The 21,322-nt window shown below is 34.6% G+C and overlaps 1 protein-coding gene across 1 annotated transcript; it reads right to left on the bottom strand.

The window, feature by feature from the left end:
• Nucleotides 1–331: 331 nt before the first annotated feature.
• On the bottom strand, nucleotides 332–6,958 carry LOC110019692 (probable inactive receptor kinase At4g23740). The gene is made up of 2 exons (XM_020717473.1): nucleotides 5,161–6,958; nucleotides 332–1,291 (listed from the first exon to the last, which is right to left on the bottom strand). The coding sequence occupies exons 1-2, from the start codon at nucleotides 6,383–6,385 to the stop codon at nucleotides 618–620; spliced, it is 1,899 nt and encodes a 632-aa protein (XP_020573132.1). The 5' UTR covers nucleotides 6,386–6,958; the 3' UTR covers nucleotides 332–617.
• Between the last annotated feature and the right edge of the window lie 14,364 nt (nucleotides 6,959–21,322).

Here is a 21,322-nt window from a genome sequence, read left to right as displayed (position 1 = left end):
ATTCTTAATATAAACATCACAATTCAATCTTCTCTAATTCATGAGAAAGATTAATCTACGTACTTACAAATACAATTGATTACTACGACTATGATAGACCCCGTGTTTTTTTCTCTTTCAAGATCCGAATAAAAATTTTGGTATCTTCAATTTTTTTTTATTTATCTTTGTGTTTTAAATTTTCAAGCAATGCCAAGACATTAAAATATAACTTTACTGTGGTGAATCTTCAGACATGCAACAATAAGTATTAAAATTTTATTTTTGACCATTATGTAAAATGAAATACACGAAAATTAAAATGGAAAAAAAATACACAATATTCTTACAACAAAAAAATTCAGTTCAAGCTCTCGTCAAGTCAAATATAATAAAGGCCAACTCTATTTAAACTCTCTAGCTTATTTTTATCCAAATAAATTATAAGCATATAACTAGTTCTAAACATCATGAGGGAGGACAAGTGCAGAATCCTGTATGAGATCAATGACTTCAAATCTGAACTTATTCAGTAGTCAGATCTTACAGAGCCAGGAAAAACCATGAACCTCACTGCCCAAATCTTCCGCCTCTTTCCAATTCTAAAACAAATAACATACTACACACAATAATTAGTCTCACTGCAGAGGGGATTCCAACTCTGGAGTATTTCGCAGCACTGTCGGCGTCAAGCTCTTGGATTCATCCGACCTCAACTCCACCGACGGCCGACTGCTGCTATCAAACCTCCTTATATACTCAATCATTCGCACAACCTCCGCCATCTTCGGCCGCTGCTCCGGCATCTTTCCAACACAGGCCATCGCAATCTGGAGCATCTCGACCAACTCTTCCTCGATGTTAGGATATCTCATCAGCCGCGCATCGAAAACCTCAGCCGTCCACTCCTCCCGAACGACGGATTGAACCCATCGAACCAAGTGAAGGATTTCTCCGCCGCTTGCGGTCATCTGGATGGGAGGTTTGCCGGTGAGGAGCTCGAGGATGAGGACTCCGAAGCTGTAGACGTCGGAGGCTTGTGAGGATTTTCGGGGATCGAGGATTTCAGGAGCGCGGTATCCGGCGATGCGAGACGAGTGGGGGATTGTGGGGCTTACGAGGGCTGCCAGGCCGAGGTCGGAGATGCAGCCGTAGTGGCGGCTGTTGAGGAAGATGTTGGATGATTTTATGTTTCCGTGGACGAGCTTGGCGTCATGTTGGAGATGGATGTAGGCTATTCCTCTTGCAGCTCCAAGGGCTATCAGAAGCCTGCTTTCCCAATCTAGTGGCATCCAGCCTTCGCCTCGCCTTCCTGCGAAAGGATGGTTAGAACAAATATCATCATGATTGTACTCCCAATTTTATGATAAACCTTAGAAGAAAACATGATTGCCATGTTTGAATCAACATCTCAGGATCAGTAGAGCAGGAAAAGCAAGGAACAATGAGCATTTTCAGTAGAGAGTAAAATAATAGTAATAATAATAAAGAGATTCAATTACAAAAGAAGTAAATGCACCATAGAATATAAATTGAGTAAACAAGTCGCAAGGGATTGAAAAACTTAAAATAGTTTTCTATATGAAATAAAAGTGCATGACTGGATGTCTTAATAGCTCTTGGTTAAATCAGAGGCAACAAACATGCTTATGTCTAACTATACCTTTCAGAATCCATTCGAATTCGATATGAATTCAAGGACTGAAATTATGTCCAAAAGTTAGAAATAGACAAGGCTCTGAAATTCTAGAGAAACTAAGTTGGCAATTTTGGAACAACTGAAGGAACAAAGTACACCAACCCCTCGGCCTGTCAAGCAGATGGTATCATACAAAAGAAAGCCTAGTAAAATGTACTAAGCCTCTCTACCAATAGACCATGATCTCCATGTGCATGGCCAGTGGCCTCATGAAGTAAAACAGAAATTCAATTTTTGTACAATAAAAAGAGCAGAGAATCATAGCATGCATAAAGATTAAAGATATTGAAATGCAAATGAATGGTTCATTTCTCAGAAGAGCAAGCATTCATAGAAGTATCAAAACATGTCCGTTCTAATAAAACAGGGTAATATGACCAAACAAAAAATGTGGCGGTACCCACACTAAAACTTTAAATTTTAGACTTACACCACTCAAATATTTCATAGCATAAAAATACTGTCATTTTAACTTTTAAAAAGTAAATTAAACCTTTTCATGCAAGACTAAGGCTGCATGTATGTAAAAATTAAAAGTTTAGGTGTTAGATATGCAAGTACGTAAGAGTTGCGTGGTATGTGTGCAAATCTTATAAAAAAAAAAAAGGGGTAACTTGCGGTGAACTCCAACTTCTGCCATCCAGTACGAATATCTTAATCAAATAACTAAATATTGCAAACAAATAAATGCATTGGAAGTAAACCCACAGTAAGTCAAATATGGCGTAGGAACTTTTAAGAATGGAATTATAGTAAAATTCCATTATCATGCGGGGAGTATGAAACTCCTCCTACCAAAGGCTGAGCGCACAAAGGATTTAATGTATGTAGTTTAACTTTAAATTGTATGCGACAAAGGATTTAATGTTTCACAGCTCCTAATTTAGGTAAAAAATAATTTAGTTCAATGCAAAACCCAATAGCACATTCAATTTGCCTCAAAAATTAATTTGTAAGTCGTTCAAATTTAAAATTTAACATCAAATGAAAAAAAAGAATGGAAATCACGCAACAATGTTGCATATCCTGAAAAAACAATCCTTAATGTTGTGATTTGGTGAAAGCTGTGTAAGAAGTAATGAAGTTATTATTTATCCAAGCCTTGACCATTATCAAAGTTATTGTATTAGTTGTGGGAGAATTAAATTAGTCTGAGAAAACATATGGAATCTCGCTCCTCTCATTCTCGCTCCTCTCATTCTCGCACATTGCTTTTCTCATCTCCCCTCTTCACCAATCTTACACATTGCTTTCCTCATCTCCCCTCTTCGTCTCACTCAATTATTTCAACATTGTAACCGCCATTCATTTCCCAAACCTTGAAAAATTGAAGAGTGGGCAACGTGGGAGCTTGAGTTTTATTTTAGTTTATATGTCTTGGATTATGTGCTTTAGTCTGTTATTTGTGTCTTTATATTTTGGGATGACATACTACTAATTAGCAGAGTCCAGCCTTTATAAATAGGTATGTTGTGTATAGGGAGAGCAATCTAGAAGAATTTTCTATTTTTTTCTTGAAGGCTGGCTTTACTTTCCTTGTGGTATCCGGTTGTACGTCTCAGGTGGTGAATTTGCCATTTTATCTTCTTCTTTTGTCAGGATCCTATAGTGCATGATTTCCGGTTGTTTTTTCCTGCTCTCTGTTGGCTGTTTTCTATTAATTCCCAATGCAGATTTCTTCTTCCTATTGCGATTTGGCAACTTCTTCTCACAGTTCCAGCTTCACTTAGTATCAGAGAACAGTTCTTGCGTATTTCTTCTCTTCCTTCTTGCGGTTCTTGCCCATTTCTTCCTTTCTTTCTCCTAATTCTTGCTGAATTCTGCACCCATACCCTTTGGTGGTATCAGTGAGGGCAAAAGAATAATAAAATCCTTGGGTTTGAAGACCCTCATTCTTCTCACTAACATCAATGTAGTTGACAAATTTCTCAGTAGCACTGTTGCTAATATGAAGACCTTCCCTAGAACTAACCAACTTCTAACACAAGTCCTAGAGTCTCATGTGGATAGAGTGGAGGCGCATTGATGTAAACTATGTGGTTAAAATTATTAAACTCATCTATTCCTAAGGTAGCTGGGTTCACCACCATTTGTTATCCTATCCTTGATGATTTCTTTCAACTCTTTACCTCTACCAAGACATCCCCATGCACTACTTAGTTTATAAAAGGCAAATATGATCAAGAATTATTTACTCCATAATGTTCATATATTTGAAAAGTGGATATATTAAACAGTTTAAAATGAGGTCCAGTAAAATTGACTTCATTCCTCTCAAGCTAATTTTGAGGTAGGCACTAGATGTTTTGAAGGGGTTGCATGTATTCATGATTTGAGTTTTAGAGCTTAAAATCAGATGAATTCCTAAGACATTATAATCTTTTGAGTTGCACTGAGTAGGAGTAGGGCTATTTATATATCTTTAAAATTTTACTGAAGAAAACATAGCCATTTCTCATTAAGTAATAATAGAATATTGAGTTTATTGGCGGCTCAAAACATCATTCAATATATAAATCATGTAGGTAAATAGCTTTTCACATTTTAACAAAATGAGTCTCCTTAACCCTACAAGAGTAGGGGTATTTGTTGTGGCAAGAAATTGATTTGTATGAGAAGTTAAAAAAAAATCATCTAAGAGGAATTGCTGCAAATGCAGTTCACATGTGATCAAAATAGAAACAAGGAGGTTAACTTCCATACCATCTGTTAGATACAAAATTATTTTGGTGAATTAGATTTGCGCACACTTCAAATTATCAAGTGAAAATTTCTTGGCAAACACACTGAAATGATATACTCTTAAGATCACTTTATTATACACATCTTTTCTTACACTTGGTTATTTTACTGTGATGTGCAAATTGTTATAAGAAATCAGTGATAGAAAATCAAAGATATCTGTGGCTAGAATTCTCTTTGGCGCAATTGCTTCATTCATAATCATCAAATCTTGATACATTGCTAGTTATCAATCTAACTCAGTATTATAAAATGATAATTTAAAGGAAGATTTACATACATTAAAAGCTGTATTTCACTTTTTAAGAGAAAATAGTAGTATTTTTTATGCGATATGAAACATTTGGGCTATAAATATAAAAATCAATGTTTAGGTGTGTCCATATGTAAACACAAAAATTGACTGGCATGTATGCAAATGCCCCTAATTTAAATTCTTGTAATTTTGGAGTTATTTTTTTTTTCTTTATAGGAAATTTTGTTTAATTGAATGTAACTTTTTATTCAAATTAAACAATGTAAATCTGACTAATGGATGTATATTAAAAGGCAACATCACAAATGCAGGAGACTCGGGCCAAATAAATAACGCAGAATTAATCTATCTGTTAATTTTTTATGAAAGTCAGTTTCATATTAGTTTTCCTCATCGTAATAACCTTCAGTGCAAAAATGCTTGTTATTTTATTAGTCCAATAGAGAAGAAAAAGTTTTAACTGATGAGAGTAGAAAAGTTATACCATGTAGCATAGAGTAAACACTTCCCTGGCTGTAGTAATCATAGACAACAAGCTTTTCATCCTTCGAGTAGTAATAAGCCTTCATCTCCACAACATTCTCATGACGGATCCTCCCAACGACCTCCATTAGCTGCTCAAGCTCCCTCTTTGTAACTGCAACATCCTTCAGCCTCTTCACCACCACAATTGAGGCATCCTCCAACACGGCCTTATAAGCCGTCCCATAATTCCCCTTTCCAAGCACCTCAGCTGAAGCCTTCAACAAATCCTCCAAATCAAATGCAGAGGAAGAACCATCAAAGAACACGAGCTGTTTGCTCTCATCGGAATTCCTAGCATCTGTCTTCTCCGGTGATGCATCGCCCTTAGATTCCTTCCCTATGATTACAGTATTCCCATCTCTCTTTCGGGAATAGCAAATCACAAGAACGACGGCGAAAACCAAAAACACTGCAGAAGAACCACCAATTATGATTCCAAGAAGCGCTGATTCGCTAATCTTTCTTCTTGAAGCATCAGGAGTGAGTTGCGCCGGGACGGGGGAAGATGAAGCTGGAGCAGCAAAGGATATTTCATTCCCAAAAAATGACGAATCCGGAAACCTCTGAAGGGACGCGGGTATGCTGCCATTGATATGATTGTTAGAGATATTGAAAAATAGAAGCCTTGGGAGCTGGAGATCTGGAATATGACCAGAAAGGGAGTTGTTGGAGAGGTTTAATGCAACGAGATGAGTGAGATTGGAGATGGAAGGAGGGATTGTCCCATTGAAGCTATTATAGGAAAGATCCAGCACTGTCAGATTCTTCCACGAAAGGAAATCCGAAGGCAGGAGGCCAGAGAAGTTATTCAGCTGAAGGTGAATCTCCGTTAGGGCACTGAGATTAGAGAAAGAGGAGGGAAAGGGGCCGGTGAGGCCGTTGGATCGGAGACTTAGGATGTGGAGAGCTGAGAGTCGGCTGAGGGTATTGGGAGGGACCTCTCCATTGAATCCGATCCCGGGTAGCCGAAGCTCGATGACACGCGAATGCTCAGCATCACATATTACTCCCTTCCAGTTCTCGCACACAGAGGTATCCTCCCTCCAATTCAGTGCGAAGCCATGCGCGATCTTGGATTGGAAATCGAGCAGCGCTTGCTTATCTTCAACAGGCTCGGCGAATCCAATGGAGCTAAGAGAAAACCAGAGTAAGAGAATCCCGTGGCACCAAACCCGAACAACCATCTCCAGCCCTAGATCATCCGTTCTCCGTGAAGCAAAATTTACTTGAAGATTGGAGAGAGGAAACCCTCACACCCCTCAGCCTTCAACCATTTGTCTTCAAAAGAAATTTCTACAATCAAGAAAGCCAAGTCCGCAAGCTCACGCCACCTCAGTCAAAGTATACTGCGAATAACTCTCTTTCGCTATCTTTTTTTCTCTAGATTTTACTTCCGAGCTTGCATACTCAGAACGGATAAGATCAGATCCTATCGATTTTATCCTTGAAAATTTGCCAGAGATCCGGAAAACAGCAAATATTGATAAAATCTCTTACATTAAATAAGGAAGAAGGAATCGACGAACACATCCAATTCGCACTTCTTACGGGATTTCACAGTTAATGCAATCATTCATCCTCAGAACTGCGGAAAGAAGAAGAAGAAGAGTCGTTCACAATGAATCAAACGAATTCAATCGCATTTAATACAATTAAGTAGCGAATTCCATGAGAAGTGAGCGAAAGGCAGAGGCGTGATAAGATTATTACGAGGAGTACCGTCTGTTCCTCGATTTGTCTTCTTTCTGACAAGCGAGCGAAAAATGCGGAAGTAAATAAATGAATAAAATTAGGGATAATTACATATAAACCTGACAAAATATGGATAATTACAAATCATACCCCAGATGATTTTTCTGAGACCAGTTTTTTACGAAAAATTATTACATCAGGAATCCGCATACAGAACTGTTGGCGGAGTCCAATCTAGCGCTAACACGTGGAAAGTCAGCTCACCTACATAAAAAAATAAAAAAAAAAATGAAAACACGCGACTCGACCGATGCGTTACAGACCCAAAGCAAATATTTTTTGCATTATTTATCTTTGCCGCCGTATTATATGAATATTTCATCGTGTTATTCTGAATAACACATCAATAACGCAGAAAATATTCATAATAACGTGAAAAATATTCAGAATAACACTAGGAATATTATTATGCGATTAAATATTCCTATAACGTATCGATATGATCGGGACATGCGTTTGCTTTATTTTTTTCATTTTTATGTAAGTAGGACGTAATTTCACGTGTCAGCGTGAGATTGGACTCAACAAACAGCTCTGCATGCGTGAGTCTTGATGTAATAATTTTTCTATTTTTACGGGTACAACAGCCAAACTAATGAGAATTTGATAAAAAGCAATAATATGGGTTTAGTTTTTACCATGAATTTTTATATTTAAGTTAGAATTTGAAAAATAGATGAAAAATGGATGTAAGATGGGGGTAGATTTGTAAATAGCAAATTTGTGTGGGCTTTGTATGATTGCCCTAAATTTATTGCAGCCGCGGGCGTGGAGAATTTAAAAATGGGGGCTTTTACATATGTATAGCACCCAAACTTTTAATATTATCTGTTCGTCAGTTACGTTCGCAGTGAAAGTGAAACCGGCGTGGACTGTCCGCTAGCGGTTTGGGATTCAGTTAACCCAACGAGTTAGCCAACTTCAAATGGGCCCACCGATAAACCGTTGACAAGGTGGAAAGGGCCCCACGAGACCGTGGGGCCCAGAGTAGGTTCCGGTTGGTCACCACACCCTGTCACCATCTGGCTACGTGTAATTTAATTTTTTTTTATATATTTAGACTGAAAAGAAAAAAAAGCCAAACCTTAATAGCTTACTAATGCATAATGTTTTAGGATGGGAATGGAGTGCATAGTATTTTGTTTATATTTTTTAATATATTTAGTAAGTAATTAATTCTCACAATGTAAAGTTAGGTATAAAATTATACTTGTGTATTAATCTCTAAGTTGTTTCAATAAATCTAAATATAAGAAATTATAAAAAAAATATTTTCTTCTCATAATGGATGAATTATGTAATTAATTTTCTTAAGTTGAGTGGTTAGATTGGTAGGCGAGGAAAGAGGTTAAAAATTATTTTGTTTTAATTTGTTCAGCTTGATCTAACAACACAGATTACTTTGATTAAAGGGTTATTTAAACGCTAAGTATTTAGTTGTTAAATCCTAAATCAACATTTAGGTAAAACACATCTTGGGAGTTGATGCCACGAGGAGAGTTGGAGACAAAGTAGAACCGACGAAGAATTCTGAGCAGAGGAGTTGATGAGTGGGGGGGCCCTTATTCATCTTTGGACCTCTCACTTATAGGGGACATTTTCAGACATTTACAAAATTGAGGAAAAGCTTATAGAAATCGTGCTTAATACAGTTAATGCACAAATTTAATACAAGATTTGTGTTGTCATTTAAGCATAATATAATAGTCATTATCAGATTGATAGATTTTGGTCCAATCTATAATGATTATCGGTTGTGCGTCGATCGTTCATGTCGAGACAAAGCTGATCGATCGACTAGTTGTGATCTGACGCTCTTGAAAAAAGTTTGGGAAGCTTGGGGTCGTAAGCGTAGTCCGTCGATTGAATCCCTCGACAACATTGGTCTGCTGACTTGATAGCCTGGTCGGTTGTTTGATAGCTGGTTCATACCATGCTCCTTCGACCTGTTGCTTCGATTGCCGAACCAACGTCCTTGGGTGTTTGATTGCTTTGAGATTCATGTTAGCAGTTTTGCTGTTTAGTTCCTCGAGTTTTCCTACTCCTTGATTAAGATATTTAAAATAAAGGGAGAGAAATTGTTAAACAATTTATGGCCTCATAATTGAGAAAATTGTTTTGATAATTGACATCCTTTGGGATTCCATGCCTAGTGAGATGTATAAATAGACTAATGGAGTTGGCATTTACATCACTTTAACCCATCTGTTTGTAGAACAATAGGAATGGGTGTCTCAGAGCCACTCTCCTCTTCATTTACATCACTGCCCTACACTGTGATCTTTGGTAGGTCAACAAACCTTACATTTCTACAGCAACTAGAGCCTCCAAGAGATGTCACTGGAAAAGGTCCCCACACATCTTTGTGTACAAGATCCAATTTTTCTGTCCTTGGCGCTCTGCCATCTTTTAAAAAACTGACATTATTCTGTTTTTCCATATTGTACCTCTAACTCATGTGTCCACGCCTGAGTAAACATGTAGTCATTTATAGTGTGTTTGTTTGCTTACCCTGAGCCAGTACTAATGCTACTTTGGTAATCTTTCAAGTACTATCTGAGAACACTCCCGAATGACCACCCTCATTGAAATGCCCAACAGAAATGAGGTTTTTCTTCAACTCAGAAATGCGTCTGACCTTTTGCAAAGTCCATTTGCTCTTGTTAGAGAGAGCAATATTAACGTCTCACATCCCCACCACGTTCTAAGTTGTTCCATCAACCATATATACCTTCCCAAATTCACCTGCAACATAATTCTACATTAAGTCCTAGTGGGAAAATGTACGGAAGGAAGCCCCTGAATCCAGTATCCAGTCATCAACAGAACTATGAACTGTCAGCATTAGTATATCCTGTATTTTTTCAGTTATCACATCTGCGCTATCATTCATCTTCTTGTTAGAATTCCTGCAGTTTCTTTTTATGTAGTCATCTTTGCCACAATTTCCAGCAGGTTGTCTGTTGACCAGACTTTGATTTTGATTTTATTCTGTTTGAGTTCCTGTCATGTGATCTCCCTCTGGAATCAACAATCAATGTCGAACTCGAACCCGAGGTCTTGCCAGAATATTTCCTGCGCACCTCCTCAGCCAAAATCAAATCACGAATATCATTATATTATAGTTTGAATTTACCTGCAAAACTGCTAACGTCCATCCCCATGGTTTTCCAGCTATTTGACAATGACACCAACAATATCAACGCACTATCTCATCATCAAAATCAATTTCAACAGACGACAATTGATTTAGGATTGTATTGAAATCATTCAGGTAATGAGCAACACAAACGCATTCCGCCCTTTTCAAGTTAAATAACTTTTTCATCAAGCGCACTATATTGTTTGTCGATGGTTTTTCATACATACCTAATAAAGCCGTCTTAATATCTGTAGTAGTCCTCTCCTTGATGAAGTTGTGGGCAACGAATCTTGACAGTGTTAATCGTATCACAAAAACTGTCGATTCAACAGATTTCATTCCGCCTCGTCTATCTTTTCCAGTTTTTTTACTAGTAACGGAAGATAAAGTTTCTTCCCATAGAGGTAGTCAATTTATCTGCATCTTTCAAAAACCAAAATTTATATCATTAAACTTCTCGATCCCCGAAGCCATCACCTCGTCTCCGCCCATCGTTCTTCTTTAGATCTGAAATCACGGTTCTAATACCAATTGTTATGAAAAAACGATAACAAAAAAGTAAAAAAAAATCGGATTAAAAAAATTGCAAATAAAAAAATAGCACACAGATTTACGTGGTTCGGCTAATTTGCCTACGTCCATGGAGCTGTAAAGAATTTTATTAATTCGAGAAATTACACTGTCGAGCGTTCCGACATTTACAAAACAACTTCCTTTCTATCTCTCTTCCTTTCGCTCTCTTAGCTCTCCACCGTAAGCTTTTCTTGTAAACTTTGCCAAGCCAAGCTTAAGGAGCGGAGGGATTAAGGAGGGCTTGGTTGAGGCTATTTAAATAAGAGGGTGAGAGGTGAGACGTGGTATGAGAGGTAAGTAAGTCACATACTCCATATATTTAACACTCACGTTACCCTATTGTTAAATTTTAAAATCGATAATAAAATATATTTACATGTTTTTTTTTTCCTCTTTTTCTTCTTTTTTTTTATTGGTCAAAGTGATCGACCGATTGCATGAAAAACTTGAACTTTTATCAATCGATTGAGATATGTCAGTTTATTGCTTTTATGCTAGGCCTAAGCCAACTCTTTTCCCTACCGCATTGATCTCTCTGATCTTTGCCACGACCAAGTTTATTCCACTCGCTAGGTGCAAATCTGGTGGTCACCTACGAAGGCAACCTCGGGACTTATCTCTATAATGATTTGCAAAATAATCTTTCATGAATCTCGTCATTAGTGAGCAAAGAACCATCTTTGGGTGCCTGACCCTTCCGACCCCAGTTGTTCAAAATTTCAATGCCAAGTTGGTGTGAAAGTAATCACCCGACCCACTTTTAGTCAATCTTTTCCTCAATTCATGTCTTTTCATTTGGCATACCTACCTCCGCCATTTTTTGAAATCGGCCATCCTACAACTCACTCGATTTAATCAAGTTCCCCGGGCATAGGGAAATGGCAGTCAATCATTATATATATAATGATACATCCATTGCTGTATAGTGACTGTAGCATTTCGAGTCACGACATATGTAGCCCTATTTAAAATGATGCAAATAAACTGACCGGAGTACAAGCGACATGTTTCTTTGGTGGGTTTCGTTTGAAAATTTTCAATGACTTAAAATATAGTTTAATTATTGTACTTATCTAAAGTTTATGATATACAAATTAATAGCCATGCTCAGCGTAGTACAATTACAGAAGTAAAGACAACAACCCTAATATTTATAATATCACAATAGATAATGATAATGATGTAACATATATCAGCCGGTTATGCGGGTCAACCATCAATATTTCAATGACGTAGAAAATTGCGTTACTTTATCGCAAAAATTTTTTATCCGGACTCCCAATAATATGAAAAAAATTTGCGTACATAAGACGTAAGCAGAGCTGCGTACGTCTGTAACCTGCAAACATGTTACATGGAGGATTTTAGGAGGTTATAACCGCGTTATACCCCCTGTAACCTCCTTGCAACCTACCTGTACCTTCGAGTAAGTTCCACGCTTTTGTTTTCTTATATAGGTAGGTTACAGGGAGGTTACAGGGGGTATAACGTGGTTATAACCTCCTGAAATCCTCCATGTAACCTACATATAGGTTACAGACGTACGCAGCTCTGCGTACGTCTTATGTAGAGAAAGCTTCCTAAACCTGTGTTCATGGCTCATTCTCTGATGAACGAGTTGAATGAGAACAATTTTCTTAAACTTGAATTATAAATTAGTCGAACACAAATACCTCTTTATTCGCTTGTGTTCAACTCATTTTAGCTCGAAATAATAAAATTATATAATTATTTATATAATAAAATATTATATATATTATTTTTATAATAATATATTATATAAATTTATTTCTAAATTTATATCAGAACACATCTAGTGATTAAAAAAAAGAGTTTTTTTTTTTATTTTTTGTTTTTTTTTTTTTTTTTTTTTTTTTTTTTTGTAAATATTTGGTTATATTCAAATCCAACACTCTACATCTATTTTTTTAATTAATTTTAAGGAGCTATTTTAGAGCCGAACCCGAACACACTGCTCACGAGCTAATTTCGAACACGAGCCGATTTCAAAATCGAGTAAATTTGAACGAACTGAACACGAGCCAAGCCTGAGCTTGTTCAAGCTCAACTCGTTCACAGCCCTACATATATGGCATCATAAATATTATTATTTGTAAATTAAGCACTTTATTTGATCTAATTTTCAAATTCTCACACAAAAATTAAAATTCATGATAATAACTCTAACCCATATTTTTCTTTCTTATCGAATTCTCAATGATTTTATCGAATTTTCAATGATTTGATCGTGGCACACGTAAATACTTCGATTTGACTGTTTAAAAAATTCTGTAAACGGGTGCTTTGCATGTAGTTATCCCTAATTATACTAAAACGAAAGCGTTACTAAAAAATATATGACAAAAAAGTTATTGTAATAGTCCACAAAACTCCGAATTCTATGTGCTCAATTGATACGTAAACTTTTGCGTTTAAATCAGAAGCGAATTATTTTCATTTATTAGTTGATTAGCTAATAAGCACCGACCGAATTAATTGGCACATCATGATTCGGGCGTCGGTCGGTAAAAAAAGCTCGTTATTCGCGAACAGCTCGTGTTCGGCTCATTAAGCAGCTTGAGTTCGGCTCGTTCGTGAAGTAAATGAGCCGAACATGAACAAGTTTAATTTTTAACGGAGCGGAACACGAACAGCTCTTTGTTCGCTCGTGTTCAACTCGTTTTAGCTTGAAATAAAAAAGTTATATAATTATTTATATAATATTACATATATTATTTGTATAATAATATAATATATATATTTATATCTAAATTTAAATCATAATATCTTGTGTGATAATAGGATTAGTGCCTTTTTTTGTATGCATTTGGTCCAGGTTCGAATCTCATACTTTACATCTAATTTTTTCAATTTAATTTTTACGAGTCAATTTAAAGCCGAACACGAACTGAACACGAACACGAGTATTTAAATCAAGCTGAACACGAACACACTGTTCACGAGCCGATTTCGAACACGTGCTATTTCGAACGAGCCGAACACGAGCCAAGGCCGAGCTCACTCAAGCTCGGCTCGTTTAGAGCCCTAATCATGATAATGTCATGATAAACATAATTAAAATGATAACAAAAAAAAGATGTTAAGGTTAGCCTTCGGAAATTTACATACATAGTACTCAATTCTTATGAATTTACATATCTCATATAAAAATTTTCATTTTTACATGCAAAACACAATAAAATGCTATGCATGTAAATATGAAAGGTTAGATGCAAAACACATTGTCATAAGAATGAATTTGAGGAGTACATGAAATAGTAAAATATGTTTCAAGTTATCGAATAGGCAAAAGATTTGTTAGGTTAGCTTTCAGATTTGCTGACCGTATTGAATCAAATTCATAAATGATGGAATCTTGTGAGATGGCATGAAATAGATTAGCTCCAATCAGATTGAGTTGGATTCGACCAACCTGACAACCTTTCTCTTGTATTGCATGGCAATTGTCAAGGATGTTGGTTTAGTTTGATGAGTTGAATTTCAGCTAACTCGAAGTTGATCTGATCATAACATGTTTAACATTAATCAGACTTATTTATAGTCTGGGTTGAAGTATTTGATTTTGAACTTGATTCAACCTGAATCCGCTAGGCTTGAATCCAATCTTTCTAAACTATTTATTTTATGGATAATGTAATTTGTTAGATAAATGTTAACTAATTAACCTACAAATATGACAAAATTTAGTTGATATCGGAGTGAAGAGTGCATTGCATCCTCAAATGCAAGGGAATGGTTATTATGTATTGTGCTTGCATGTTTAAATGTGTCAAAGAATGGAAAGTTGATAGTCTTTGAAGGATTGAAAAATATTAAAAGACCTAAAACTTATGCATTGAATACTTTTAGATATATAAATATAATTGATTTGAAGGCCTTAAAATTCAGGAGTTTCATATCCTTATTGAAGATATTCTTTCATTTATACTTAGATTACGTTCACCTTTCGAAGTAGTCATTAGTATAGGACATCACAGTTTCTAAAAGTTGTATATGCTAAAGTTATCATTCCAATCGAATTGGAAAACAAAAAAAAAAGTGATAATATAATGAATTTATAAAAGATGTAATAATATTTTCTCCTTTTTTTCTTCACAATCATGGTTCACTTACTCATACACTAATTTGAAGAAAACAAACTTGGTATTCATCTTCATTATATAGGGATATATCTTTTTAAGAGATAACAAATAAGTTGGAGGATTATATAGCACAATTTTTATGAACAAATTTTCAGTACATGTTTTCATGCATGAATAGTGTTTCTACCACCTCAAAATTAGTGTATTCTCCACACACAAGTCCTATGATTAGAATTTCATTATATAAGATGCAAGAAAACCGGGTTGATGATGATCAAACACCCTTTTTTACGTAAAATTTTTTATTTTGGGTATTCATGCATAAAAATAATCTTACATAACAATTTCTTAACAAATCATTTTTTTTATAAATAGACTATGAAAGTGCATTTGGATTGTCAAAATCTTTCAAATTGACACTTTTTTGTTTAAATTGGACTTTATTTGGGTGACCTTTAAGCCTACAATAATTTGGATAATAATTTTGATAATAAAATAATCATCCTGATAATCACTCAAAGTAGTCTCAAATCAAAACCAAACTTTAATTAAAATAGATATGAGCTAAAAATAATTAATTTAATCAATCAAAATCCTTTAAAATTTTTCACACAAATATACTAATGTTTCTTTCTCCTATGGTGGGGCCTACACTTTAACTTGAAATATCTTAACATATGACTCATTTTTACCATAATCAATTCACAAGTACATTCTCCTCATTTTTTTGAGACAAATAAGCCAAGATATAAATTTTATCCATAAACACATTGCAACTTTGATTTGAAATATCTTGAGGTATAGACTACTTGAACCAAAACAAATTGTACCACTGAATTTCTTTCAATTTTCTCTTTCAAATGAGCTATGTTTGTCATTTTGGTGTTAAACACCTCCAACTAGCCTAAAAAATTGAAATTTTCCCCAATTCCCAATTTTCCCTCCCTTTCTCCCTTAACCACTCCCTCCTCTTCTCTCCCTTCACTTAAACCCTTATTGGCAAAAGATGCACTCATTACACATTTCCCCTTCTTATAGTCGAAATGTCCCTCTCTCGCTCCCCTACTTTAAATGGCCTAAATTTTCCATTTCCCCCTCTCATGCTCACTTAACCAAAAACCCACCAAGCCCCTCCTATCCTCTCCAAGAATGAAACTTTCTTGGCCCTCATCTCCTCACACCAAATACAAAACTCTAGCACACCACATTCTCTTCTCCTCTCATCATCAAGGAAAGAAAGGATTAAACACTTCATCCAAGTAAGGAAATCAAACACTTCTACTTAAGAAAAGGTATAAATCACTCATATTTTTCCATTTTTATAGGTTTTTCATGTTATAGTTTGTGAAATTGTGATGTGAATCCCTCTTTCCTTCCTTTTTCTTCCATGGCAAAGCCTTACCCCCTTAAATTATGTAGGTGTCATAGAACGAAATAAGTAATAGTTACTAAAAAAGGCACCTCAAGCCACCTAATAGTAAAAAGGTCTACACTCATCATCACTATGACATTAAGTTAAGACCTTTGAATTTTTGGTTGCTTAATAGTTTAAGGATACAATGAACCTAAGACAATGGAAAGTCATGGGCATCTTGACGGGGGTGTTATGCTAAAAAATTAGTCTCGTCCACCTACTTAGCCTTCTTATATAGTCCAGATTTATTTTAGGGTTAGGGTTTCACTTCTATCAAGAAATCTATCTAACTTACCATGTCCCTTATTCTTAATTCAACTTCAATTAAACTGTTTGAATTCAATCAAACTTTCAACTTTGAATCAAACATTATTTCAACTCAAATAAATCAACCTCAATTAAATATTTCTCAACTCATGTAAAACCGTCAGCTTAAAACAAACATTTTTCACTCAAACTAATAAGTTCTAATCAATTAACTCAAACTAATCAACTCAAACCATTACAACCTCTTAAATCAATACCTATCACTTTCAACATTCTTATAATTCTAATCCTAAGGATACACCTTCTTTCTAGAGTTGGCTAACCCTCTACTTTGTCCTCTCCATGACATATTATCACTGGACATTATTTCTCAACTCCTTGAATTTCAAGATTTAATCTCTCAAATCCTGAGTTTATCCATTTGAAGTCTTGAAACATCAACCATGAAGACACACCAATCTTGTAATTCTATATAATATAAATAAATACTTTAATTGAGAGTATTCCTATGAGCCTGATCACAAAATGCAATTAGAAACAATGGCTCACTCTTATAGAAGTATCGTACCCCTATCGACACTAAAAAATTGAGGAGTTACCTGTTGGAAGCTGTCGGTCGCCAGAATCGGAATTCGTCGCCCGCTTTGGAAAGACATTTAATTTACATATATATATAAGTTTAGAAAAATATGAAATCAAACTAATCACATATCTTTCATAATTCAAATGAAAGAGCACTATACCTCAAGCTATGTATCTATCTCAAAAGATAAACGCAAGACTTGGGGGTGAGGCTCGATCAAATAAATTAAGAAATATATGACATCTGTTTGGTCTGCAAAAATCATTTTAAAGTTCCCCTATTTAATATGAAGAATTAAATAGGGTTTAAATTAAGCTGGGTTCGGAAAAGCTTCCTATAAGAGTAGACCCCTATAGTTAATTACATCTTAGATAACCAAATTCACCTAAGAAAACTCTCAATAAAAATCAGGGAATATTATCTTCAAAGAGGTTAAAAGGATAGGACTTTTCAACGAGATCAGACAAAGATGTGTGAAAGGGGAGTGACCCAAATTTGGAACATTTATTATAGAATCCAAAGAAGGAAGAACTAGGGGATGTTACAGACCCAGAGAAGAACCTCGATGACTTTCCAAGCTACCATATAGTTTGGCTTTAGTTTAAAGGAGAAATATTTAAATATTTTATCCTACCAATTTTATTAGTCATGGCTTACATTCGTGTGAAATAATCACACAAATAGCCTGGAAGATGTGAGGATTTAGGTTATAACGAATGACAAACTCGGAGTCCTAAAACAAATTAGGGTTTAAATTGTACAACAGAGCTATACAAAGGCTTAAAGAAAAGTTGAGGATTTATGTTGCATAAGCAAAGCACCTCGAAGTCCTATAGCTTGGTTATTTAATTCTAAGAGTGTTTAACTGATGTAGATATGTTCTGCTGTTGAAGATAATCGTGCTGCCTACAATGCTAGTTCCAAGCTCCTCGTCGTAGTAAGTTTAGGTTTTCTAATGTATCAAGTTATAATTTCAAATCAAATATCCCTAAGGCTCATTGTTATTTAAAAGTTATGGGACATATTAAAGTTGATTAGAGTGACACTGGTTAGGATCTTATGGTTCCCTCGTTCTGGCACTACTATTTTCTTTCGGATTCACTTAGTTCAAATGAATTCACTAAACTCAACTTAATGAGTTTCATTCTTTCATTTAGATCGTATGAAATCTCGTTAGAAACCGTAAGTTACCTCCTCCAAGGGATTCCCGATCATCCGATAGAGATGTTTTAATTTAGTTACAGTTTTTGTTCAGTGATGTTTGTGATTAAATTTTGAGTAGTCATATATTTTAAATGTTGTGGCAGTAAATTTTATCTTGATTAATTTTTAGTTTTGATTTTGGTTTTACGACTATCCTAGCAGTTTTGGTTTTTATGCAGGGTGACATCGTTGTTTAACATGCAAGCCCTAGGCAATAAGTACAAAAAAGTAAATGTAATAATTTAAAAGTGTACCTGTCGATTCTTCTCGTTCCTCCATCTGAAAAGTTAATACTTGCAAGGCATGTATATAATTTTCCAAGGAATTTAAATTACAGGAGTAGATGAAGGTTTAGCTACCAAACCCCAAGTTATTATGACTTTATTTAATCTTAGAAGATCCTATCAGATAATTTTAGAACAAAAATATGGCAAGTCCAATTCCAATTTGCCCTACAGAATATCCAATAGATTTCAAAATGCTCGAGGCATGGCCCTGGACAATTTTGAAGATCTCTTAAAGTATTCTAAGTTTATTTTGGACTTATCATATTGTTCCATTAATCATCCGAGGTTGAAGTGTGCTACCCGGTTGCTCAATGAAACTTGATAATTTAACTATCCCGAGGATATGATACCCAATTAATCAATTGATGTTTCATTTAAAAGTTATGTGAGTGGGTGCCCCTAAGGCAAGTTTAAGTAATTTAAGATTGTGGTGCCCGCAATTAAGGTCATGCTTGTAGTGTTTAAAGATGTTAATTTACAATCATGTTATCTTCTAAATATGATTAATTGAGTGTAGACATCGAGCTTATGTCACTATCAAGCCTTTAACAATCATGATAGGTGGAATGATGATTACCAAAATTTTGATTTAAGTGATATGTATTCTTATTGAAAGATCACATCATCATCAATCTTTTCTAACTTAAGCCCATCACTCAAGAATCATTTAATCTTAATTAACTTCCAAGTCATGAAGATTAAGAGAATTATGATCTTGTTTATGTTGTGCAAATGTGGTGAGTGAGTTTCTACCTTTTAGTCCCATTGTATTTTAATCATCCAATCATATTCCTTACGATCAAAATTTTCCCATTTTTTCCCCTTGGTTAATCCTAAATTTTGATTAAGGACCAAAATCAAAAATGACTATTTTGCCCTTGGGGTACTTTACCTCATAACTCATCAAACACAACTTAAATGACTTGAGCATTCAGAGTGGCATATCCATGAGTTAATTGAAACATCAGAGGAGAATAATGTGGTTTTTCTTTGTGTTTTTTTAATTTAATTTAATTTAAATAATTATTTAAATTCATTAAATAAGGTTTTAAAAATTATTTTATTTAACTATCCAAAATAAAGATTTTATCTATGAGAAAATTATTAGAGGTTTTCTTAGGTCAGAGAAACACTTAGGTAAAAATTTTATGATTTTTTGAATTAAATTTTCATTATTATTATTTAATTTTGGATCAATTTCAATGATTTAAATTAAATAGAAAATAATGTTTTAATCACTAAAATTATTTTTATATTTTTATTTGACTTCTTTGAGTTTAAAAAACTCATAAAATTAATTTCTGTATTTTTATGATTTTTAATTTATTTATTATAATTATTTTAATGAGAAAATAAGGAAAATTCATTTTTACGCTTTTAAAATTTATTTTTAACTTATAAAAATTAGAAAAAATGTCCTAATGAATTCTAAGTGAACAGGAAAAATTTGTACACATTTTAAACCATTTTTTTATATTTTTGTAAATTTTGATTAATTTAATTATTTGTAATTCAAAATAAACTTTAAAAATGACATATTGTCACAAAATTAGATTTTATTTTTATTAAATTCCCCTGATCATAAGGAACTTAGAAAAATATTTTTCATGATTTTTCTAAGTTTATTTAATTTATTATAATTATTTTTGTACAACAATACAAAGTTTCTTTAAAAATCAATTTTAGTGCTTAAACTAAGCCAAATAATTTTAAAATTTTTATAGTAAGTAAATATGATTTTTATGCACAATGTGGAATTGATTTTGTCAATTTTTTATAAGTATATAATTTACATAAATTAACGCAAGATATACACTTAAGTAAATATAGAAATTTACAAAATTATTCAAGCCATCATGGTATTTTTTCTAAGCTTGTCTGACCATAGGAAACCTACTAAAATTATTCCCATAATTTTCCAAGTGATCTTTTAATTTATATAATTAAAATGACCAAAATGGTCACCTTAGCTTGAAAATTAAGGTTAGAAGCATAGAGATGTCCTCTAACTTTGAAAAAAATCAGAGGACATAGTCTCTATCATGAGGAACACACCCTTAAAATTTCAAGTCATGGTGAGCAATGTTTGATCATAATGAATTAAAATACTTCAGAGGGTATTTAATCCATTAAAAATTAGAGAATAAGAAAATAATTTTTATTTTTAGTCCACATGATTCTCCTCTATTTACTGAGCAAGAGGATATTTTTCTTTTATTTTAATAATTTTTCTAGAGAAAGATATTAATTTTTGAAGTTCAGATATTTAAAATAATTCAAAAAAATCCATATTTTACTACTCATCCACGTGGCGCCAACTCATCCTACGGCGGCTCCGAACTCACATGTGGCGCGCTCCCATTCATTGCGCTTTACACCTAAGCATGCCACGCGGCCCGCAATTCACGCACCAAGAGTCTGTCTGACTCGATCTCCTCCGTCCATTGGATACATGCGCTATCGAACGACATCTATTCATCGTCCCCAAGTGACTTAGCCCGAGAACCGTTCACACTAAAACCCTAAGATCTCTGCTTAGACTCAATAAATCACATGGGGTTTGTTTCTAGACCTTTGTTGACCTCATTTTTGGTTGAGGTATAGTTTTCCTCTTTAGTGGCATAGGATCTAGCCATAGGACTTTTCTGTTGACTATTCCTAGAAAACTAGAAAAGAAACTCTTACCATTAGAAATTCTAAACCCTTCTTTGCACAACATGAAGTTCCATATGTTGGTCCTAATCTCTAGCACTTACTAGGTGGGGTCATGTTGACCTCACTTTTGGTTGAGGTCTAG

The sequence above is a fragment of the Phalaenopsis equestris genome, unplaced genomic scaffold (genome assembly GCF_001263595.1).
Source record: "Phalaenopsis equestris unplaced genomic scaffold, ASM126359v1 Scaffold000070, whole genome shotgun sequence".
Classification (NCBI taxonomy): Eukaryota; Viridiplantae; Streptophyta; class Magnoliopsida; order Asparagales; family Orchidaceae; genus Phalaenopsis; species Phalaenopsis equestris.
This window is presented reverse-complemented; position numbering and strand designations above follow the sequence as displayed.